At 46.2% G+C, this 9,041-nt stretch overlaps 1 protein-coding gene across 1 annotated transcript; it reads left to right on the plus strand.

Annotated features, from left to right (window-relative positions):
• Positions 1–878: 878 nt before the first annotated feature.
• Positions 879–6,163, plus strand: LOC148112828 (uncharacterized). The gene is made up of 3 exons (XM_087874317.1): positions 879–893; positions 2,183–3,597; positions 6,127–6,163. Exons 1-3 carry the CDS (start codon positions 879–881, stop codon positions 6,161–6,163), a joined length of 1,467 nt encoding a protein of 488 aa, XP_087730443.1.
• The last annotated feature ends 2,878 nt before the right edge of the window (positions 6,164–9,041 follow it).

Genomic DNA, 9,041 nt, shown 5'->3' on the forward strand with positions numbered 1-9,041 from the left:
TTAATTCCAAATCTTCTTTCATATCAAAAAAAGTCTGTGGTAGTTTAATCCTTGACTTCGCCGAACTCTTTTTATCTATTTTAGAATCAATTACTCCGCTCCAGTCTCCCATGATTAAAATAGATCTATAGTCCCATTGCAATATTTTAGAATGCAAAGTTTTATAAAAATTATCCTGTTGTTGATTAGGAGCATAAATTCCAATCACTAGAATTGGGCCACTTGCTGTGTGCAGTTCAATTGCTATAAACCTACCACATTCATCTGCTTCTATAATTTTAGCTGACAGTCTTTTATTTATATAAATTACCACACCATTCTTTTTTTCCAAATTTGAAGCTATAAAATGTGTTCCTAATCTTGAATTTATCAGATATTTTTGATCTTGTGTTCTCACATGAGTTTCTTGTAGGCAAATTATATCATTGTTAAATTGTCTCAAGTAAGTAAATAATTTCTTCCTTTTCTGTGGTGAGTTTAATCCATTCACGTTCCAAGATAAAAACTTAATCATCATGTACACTTTTTTGAAGCGACAAGCACATTTGCCGAAGATTTTCCGAGTCGGTAGTCTTCGGCTTTGCTCCCCCCATGGCTTCATATTCTTGTGTATTACCCTTGCCTCCTTTCTTATATTGCTGTGGCTTGGCCCTTTCCTGTTGTTGTTTTTCTTTAAGTTGCTTAGAAACTGCTCGAGTTATACGCAGATCTTTAGCTTCACACATCCAGGCTAGATCCAAAGCCACTTCTCTTGTAGTCTTAGGTGGTTCATTCACAATTTTCGAAGGAAGATCTAGCAGGGGCTCATCCAGAAAACCTCCTGTAGCTCCCTGCATTTCCATTACCTCTATCACTCTCCTTTATCTCCAACACAGAAGATGTACGTGGGAATGGTAAGCTCTCTTTAAAAACATTAGAGTAGAATTCTTCCACCTTCTCAACAGTATTTAATCGGTATCTTTCTCCCTTGTACCTCAAGATTATACCAGTTGGAGCATCCCACCTAAATGGAATTTGTTTTTTTTTTTAATTCATTCACTAGAAATCCAAAATCCTTTCTATCTTTTAACATCTTAGGTGGTAGCTCTTTATAAACTCCAATCTCCTTTCCATCCACTTGCATAGCAGAGAGAAAAGACTTTTGCAAAATATCATTTCTCATTTTTCTATCTGTAAAGTATATCACCACATCTCTGGGCAATTGTCTTTGTCTGGCCACCCATGAATTCACTCTGTACACTTTGTCCATTTTGCAAAAAATCTCTTCAGAGCTAATCTTTAACAGCACAGCTAGAGCATCAGCACAAGTCTTTCTCAGGTCTTCTCTATCATTCTCTTTTAAGCCTCTCAGCCTTATGGCAAATTCCATAGACCTGAACTGCATCATTGTAATCTCATTTTCAAGTCTCTGCATTTTATTGTCAGCATCAAAGATTTTATAGTCAGTCTCCTTCATTTTGACATCCATTTCTGATCTAAGTTCTTCCACCTTATTATCAGTTTTAATAATTACTTCTGACAATCCAGTCACCACTGTCATTAATTTTTTAGTCACCTTGTCATATTTTTCTTGCACCACCTCTTTGATTTCTTTAATCTCCTGCTTGATTTCCTGTTGTGACTTTTTAAACTTCTCATCCAAATTTTCATCTTGCCTCATCAAAGCCTGAGTAATAAAGTCCTTTAAACTTTCAAGATCAATCTCTTTTTTCTGGCTCTGCTGGCTGGGAGGCTGCTGTTCAGGTTTATGTGTGGGGGATCCCCTGCCGCCGCCTTCACATCCTGTTTAGTTTGCTTAGAAGCCATCCTGCCACGTAGTCTAGCTTTTCCAAAAAAGGAAATCCTTTTTCCCTTTCCTCCACCACAAAGTCCTCTAAAAAATTCCCCCAGGTTTAGTCAAATTAAAGGTGAAATTGAAGTAAAATCAGGCTTGTTTTAAAAAAGATTCTCTTTTCTTCCACTTGTTACAGACAATGCTACTTTGTAACTTATTGAAATAACTTTGCTAATCCACTCTCGCTTTCAGCTCTCATTAACGCTGAAGCCGGGCGCCATTTTCAAGAGACTTTCACTCATTCACTCTTCCGTTTTAAAATTAGTCACAGGGCTAGTAATACTTGCAGTTTCGTGGTTCAAGTTGTTATTCCACCCTGTTTGTTTGAATTTGCTTTGTTCTCAGCAGGCAGGTTGGTCCTGCCGCCTTATTCTACGCTGGGTAGACTCGTCCCACGCTGTCTGGAGTCTCGGCGAGCTAAAAGGGAGCCGCGCCTGTTTCCTCCCCAGAAGCAAAGGAGAGCTATCTGGGGGCTCACAGGGGCTCTACCTGCTTCTCGCCGACTCTATTCCTCTAATCCTTCAGGATTCGGGAACTTCCGAGCCGCTTCTCTTGATCGAAGCGGCTCTGACAGGCAGCGGGGCTGGCGGTCCAAGAAAGGGACCATCTTTCTGCGGCAGGAAGCAATCCGGAAGTCTGGCAGCTGAGCTTCTTGTTCTGCGAGACTCCCTCCTCTCGCAGGATTGGCCCCCTACGTTATCGAGGGCCTACCTCGATGACGGGCTTTGGAACCCTGAGAGGTGGCACGCAGCAAAGAGGGGGTTGAGGGGTTTTTTAAAATTGTCATTATGTAATCTTTTAAGGGGTTTTGGGGGGGAGGGTGTTTTGGTGGGGGGCGAGCCAGGCCCGGCACGGGATTGTGTCCGAGGGGGTGCGGAGCAGGGAGTGGAGGGGGTTAGTGTCGGTATGGAGGAGGGCGATTCCATCGGGATTATTGGTGGGAGGGGCAGATATGGTGGGAGCAGGGGGCCACATCATGTGGTGGGGGCACGTGCCCGCTGTCTTCAAGTGGTGACGTGCTCCGGTCCCCAATGCTCATCTCCTTCCCTGGGTTGTCCAGAGTCTCAGAGCCCTGGTCTTAGGCTGATGCTGTGCAATGCCAGGCCCGTGGTCAATAAAGCTCCCCTCATTTGCGAGTTAATTCAGGAGGGGGGAGCGGACCTGGCGGGTATTACAGAGACCTGGTTGGGCCAGGAGGGGGGAGTCCCCCTCATTGAGATGTGCCCACCAGGTTTCCGTGCATTTCATCAGCTGAGGGCTCAGGGTAGGGGTGGAGGAGTGGCGGTTATTGTAAAGGAAGGTCTCAATCCTAGGGAGGCCACTGTACCTCAGATTGCTGGATGTGAGTCTCTCCTTGTGAAGTGGGGCCATGGGATGCAGGTGGGCCTGCTGGTTGCGTACCTGGCTCCCTCCTGCATGGCAGCGGCCCTGCCCGAGCTCCTCAGCGTCATAGCCGGGGTGGCGATTGAGACCCCCAGGCTTATGGTCATGGGGGATTTCAACCTGCCGTCCATCGGTGAGACGTCTGAAGTGGCTCGGGAGTTCATGGCTTCCATGACAGCCATGGACCTGACTCAGTTAATTCATGGCCCTACTCATATAGGAGGACACACTCTGGACCTGGTTTTTATCTCTGGTCAGTGGTTGAATGGTCTAGATATAGGGGATATAGTCATTGAACCCCTGTCATGGTCAGACCATTCTCTCCTTAGACTTGACCTTCTGACCGCCACACCCTGCCGCAGGGAGGCAGAGCCGACTAGGTGGTTCCACCCCAGGCGCCTGATGGATCCTGATAGGTTCCAAATGGAGCTTGGGCCATTTCCTGAGACTCTGGCTCATGACTCGACGGAAGACCTGGTGGCCGCCTGGGATAGGGCGGCCGCTGGTGCTTTAGATCGGGTCGTGCCTTTGCGGCCTCTGACCCGGCGCCGAATCAGCCCAGCTCCTTGGTTCTCCGAGGAGCTGAGGGAGATGAAGCGCCGGAAAAGACACCTAGAGAGTAGTTGGAGGGCTAGTCGTTCTGGATCTGACAGAACACTAGTGAGGTCTTATATCAAGACCTACTTAGTGGCGATAAAAGCGGCGAAGTGTAATTACTTCTCCGCTCTTATCGCGTCGGCAGATAATCGCCCAGCCGCCTTGTTTAGGATGACCCGCTCCCTTCTCCATCTGGGAGCGCGGGAAGACCCCTTGCAAGGGCGTGCTGAGGATTTTTCATGTTATCTGCACAATAAAATTGCTCAGATTTGGAACGGCTTGGACTCTGACTGGGTGGGTTCAGGCGATGTGTCTGAGGCGGGTCTTGAGAATGTCATCTGGGAGGAGTTCGATCCTGTGACTCCCGAGGATGTGGACAGGATGCTGGGGAGATTGAACACAACCACATGTTTATTGGACCCGTGTTCCTCCTGGCTGGTGCTGGCTACCTGGGAGGTTACATGAGGCTGGCTCCAGAGGATCATTAACGCTTCTCTGAGTGAGGGTGTCTTACCTCCCGCCTTGAAAGAGGCAGTGGTGAGGCCCCTCCTCAAGAAGCCTTCTCTGGATCCGGCTGTTTTGGCAAACTACCGTCCTGTCTCCAACCTTCGCTTTGTGGTGAAGGTTGTCGAGAGTGTGGTGGCGCGACAGCTCCCACAGTACCTGGATGAAGCTGTCTATCTGGATCCATTCCAGTCCGGCTTCAGGCCTGGGTACAGCACGGAAACGGCATTGGTCGCGTTGGTTGATGATCTCTGGAGGGCTCGGGACAGGGGTTGTTCCTCTGTCCTGGTCCTATTAGATCTCTCAGCGGCTTTTGATACCATCGACCATGGTATCATGCTGCACCGGCTGGAGGGGTTGGGAGTGGGAGGCACCGTTTTACAGTGGTTCTCCTCTTATCTCTCCGACCGGTCATAGTGCGTGTTGGCTGGGGGGCAGAGGTCGACCCCGAGGCACCTTGTTTGTGGGGTGCCGCAAGGGTCGGTCCTCTCGCCTCTCCTGTTCAACATTTATGTGAAGCCGCTGGGCGAGATCATCCGTGGATTTGGGGTGCGATGACATCTGTACACTGATGATACTCAGCTGTACATCTCCACCCCAGACCACCCCAACGATGCCCTTGAAGTGATGTCCCGGTGCCTGGAGGCCGTGCGGGTCTGGATGGGGAGGAACAGGCTTCGACTCAACCCTTCCAAGACCGAGTGGCTGTGGATGCCGGCGTCCCAATATAGCCAGCTGGTGCCAACTCTGGCTATTGGGGGCGAGTCAGTGGCCCCCACGGAGAGGGCTCACAACTTGGGCGTCCTCCTGGATGCACGGCTGTCTTTAGAAGAACATATGATGACCGTGGCCAGGGGGGCTTTTTATCAGGTTCGCCTGATACGCCAGTTGCGTCCCTTTCTGGATCGGGACTCCCTTTGCACGGTCACTCATGCCCTTGTCACCTCTCGCCTGGACTACTGCAATGCTCTCTACATGGGGCTCCCCTTGAGGAGCACTCGGAAGCTCCAGCTGGTCCAGAATGCAGCCACGTGGGTAATTATGGGAGCGACTTGGCGCTCCCATGTGACACCTTGCCTGCGCGAGCTGCACTGGCTTCCAGTGGTCTTCCGGGTGCGCTTCAAGGTATTGGTTCTCACCTTTAAAGCGCTCCATGGCTTAGGGCCCGGCTATTTGCGAGACCACCTTCTGCCACCGATAACCTCCCACTGGCCAATTCGGTCCCACAGAGAGGGCCTCCTTAGGGTGCCATCGGTCAAACAATGCTGACTGATGACCCCCAGGGGGAGAGCCTTCTCTGTGGGGGCACCTGCCCTCTGGAACGAGCTACCCCCGGGAATACGACTAATCCCGGACCTCCGGACCTTCCGTCGAGCTTTGAAGACCTTCCTATTCCAGCAAGCTGGGCTGGCTTAAAATTTTAAAAGGGTTATTTTAAGGGTAATGGGTTTTAATATTTTGGGAAGCCAATTTGATTTTATTCTGTTTTTAAATTATTTAAAATTTTGTATTGTATGTATTTTAATTTTGGCTGTGCACCGCCCTGAGTCCTTCGGGAGAAGGGCGGTATACAAATTTAAATAATAAATAAATAAATAAATAAATAAATAAATAAATAAATTAATTAACATACATTTTCCCACCCTATACCTGCAATATCGTAAAATACATAATCAGGGCTCACTTTCTAAAATACATTGTTTATTATTGTTTCTTGGGGATGGGTGTTATGGATAAGATAAAGTACTGTTGCCAGCCACTTTCTGGCAATCTTTTATAGGTTTTGTAATGTTTCACAACCATTTCAGATCTCATCCAGAAATATGGAGGAGAGCTGTGGAATAGACAATAGCATAGTTGTAATTCACATCCACTTACTAGCCACAGCTGTTTTCCTTAGTTCCATATTCTCAAGTGTAACTTCTAATCTCATCTTGCATAAATGCTGCAAAAAGAGTATTCTTCTACTTTACTATCAATAGTTTCTAGCAACTGCACTCCTGTGTCACATCACATCTCAATGCTTATAGTTATTATGAGTCCCAGATTAAAATAATCCTTAAATTGTATAGAACTACAACCATTGGCATGGCACTACTCAGGAATCATAGATGTTTGCTACTTTAACAAAATGCAAAACAATAATAAAAACAAAAGGCTTTCCTATCCAACCTTTATTGAAATTTCATCTTAATCATATAGTCCAGTAGAAAAGGCAAAATGGATATCATGGTTTTGGTCAAAACAAGCATTTGGATAATGTTTTTTAGTTAGATAAAAAAAAAGAGTAATCAGTTTCATTTGTACAATACGATATACAGCATTCTATGCTAAAGGTAAGATAACAATACCACTCAGTTTTGGCTGGTATGTTTTTCTCCATATGTGGTTATGCTATTCTATGCAAACTAAGAACTCTAATCTAGAGACTGCCTTGAAAATCAATATGCTATTGCCACACTTCATGATCTAGGAGATTCATATAATGTACTAACATTCTTGGAATACTGGATGGATGATGGATATTCAGATAAATGGATGGATGGATAGACAGATGGCTAGATGGCTTTTGCTGCCAAGACTTATACTTACTATTTTTTTCAACCTGCAGAAGTCTCAGTTAATATAGCAATGATGAGACGATATTGCTAAAATAGACAGAAGCAGGATTGTGGATCTTTTAGTATTTAGAGATCCTATTTCCTATGTATTCACATATCAAAAGAGTTACAGTATGTACAATACTACCGTGTTTCCCCAAAAATAAGACAGGGTCTTATTTTCTTTTGACACACCCCCCCCCAAATAAGGGCTTGGTCTTATTATTGGGGGGTCATATTATTTTGGGGGTGCAGGAGGCAGCAAGCATGGGACTCGATGTCCTGTCACTGCCGTTGTCTCCCCTCCCTGTTCTTCACACCAGCCAAGTGGCCCAACATGTCCCACCCCATCCCAATGGCAACAGCTGCTTCCCTTCCCCGCCGTCTCTTTATCGAAAGGGATGGCAAGTGGGGCGGGGGAGAAGCGTGATGCATGGAGCGACATGTAGCTCCCTCTCTCCCCCCCTCACCATGCATGACAGGGCTTCTGCCCTTGCTTAGCCTCCTGCCCCCTTTAGGGATGCAATTTAGGGATGGCAGGTAAGGCGGGTGAGAAGTGGAATGTGCATCTTACCTTTCAAGCTCTGTCGTGTTCCTCGCCATTGTGTCCAGGGAACCATGCTGTAAAAGAAAACCTTCTCATGAGTTCAATCAAAATTCTCGAACTCATGAGAAGGCTTTCTTTTACAGCGTGTTTCCCTGGACACAATGGCAAGGAAAGTGATGGAGCTTGAAAGATAAGACCTGCTTCTCCCCCACCCCACCTGCCACCCCCAAATTGCATCCCAAGTTTTTTCCCGAACGTCATCACTCTGCTAAAAAAATAATTCCCTCAACACTGTCAAACTATTTACTAAGTCTGCACTACTATTAATCTTCTCATCGTTCCCATCACCCATCTCCTTCCACTTATGACTGTATGACTGTTACTTTGTTGCTCATATCCTTATGATTTATATTGATATTGTTTCCTTATTTGCTTATTGCTTATTTGTATCCTATGACTATCGTTAAGTGTTGTACTTTATGATTCTTGATGAACATATCTTTTCTATTATGTACATTGAGAGCATATGCACCAAGACAAATTCCTTGTGTGTCCAATCACACTTTAAAAAAATTCTAAAGGGGGTGGGTTGCTAAGCGAGGGACAGGAGTGCTATCATGCCCAGCGAGGGGGGGAAGGAGACGGCAAGGGGAGCCACATCTCACTCCATGCTTCTTGGGCTTCTCTTGCTTCTCCCCTGCCCCACCTGCCACCTCTCTTGATAAAGAAACGTCGGGAAAGGGAAACAGCTGTTGCCTTTGGGGTGGAGTGGGACATGTTGGGCCGCTTGGCCAGCATGAAGAACAGGGAGGGGAGGTGACAGCAGCAATGGGACATCCAGTCCCATGCTTGCTGCCTCCTGCACCCCCAAAATAATAAGGCCCCATGATAATAAGGCCAAGCTCTTATTCGGGGGGGGGGTGTCAAAAGAAAATAAGACCCTGTCTTATTTTTGATGAAACATAGTAGTATTGTACATACTGTAACTCTTTTGATATGTGAATACATAGGAAATAGGACGTATTGGGCCACTCGGCCGGCACGAAGAACAGGGAGGGGAGGGCATGTCCCCCCCTCCCCCCTCCGCCCTTGCCTCCTCAACTCATTTTGGTTGCGTGGCAAGCAACCAGAGGAAATGGCTGGACCAGCTGCACATGCGTGTAAGTAGTTGGTGGGGGGGCTTATTTTGCAGGGGTCACTCATATTATCACAGGCGCTGAAAAGCCCGATTGGGCTTATTATCCGGACATGTCTTATTTTTTGGGAAACATGGTATCAATATTTACTTTTAAAATATTCATTACAAAGAGAGGAAAGAGGAATGAAAAATATAAAAGTGAATTACTGATCCTTAACATATAGACATGGAAAATCTACATAAAATACATACATAAAAGCATAAAAGTGGATACCCCATGGATGAGCATTTTCTAAAAAACAGGTCAATCATAGAGAGATAAGATTAAAATGAATATTACCCTATTACAAATACAATACATCATTTTACAGTTAGATGAAAACATAGAGTCACAGGTTTCAATCTAATAGCACACACTTACTCTTATCCGAGAACTGG

This window comes from Pantherophis guttatus, chromosome 7 (genome assembly GCF_059756535.1).
Source record: "Pantherophis guttatus breed Tessera chromosome 7, ASM5975653v1, whole genome shotgun sequence".
NCBI lineage: Eukaryota > Metazoa > Chordata > Lepidosauria > Squamata > Colubridae > Pantherophis > Pantherophis guttatus.

Coding starts and splice junctions, on each gene's coding strand:
- LOC148112828 (XM_087874317.1), top strand. Junction 3,598..6,126: donor AGGGAGGCAGAGCCGACTAG/GTGGTTCCACCC, acceptor CAACCATTTCAG/ATCTCATCCAGAAATATGGA.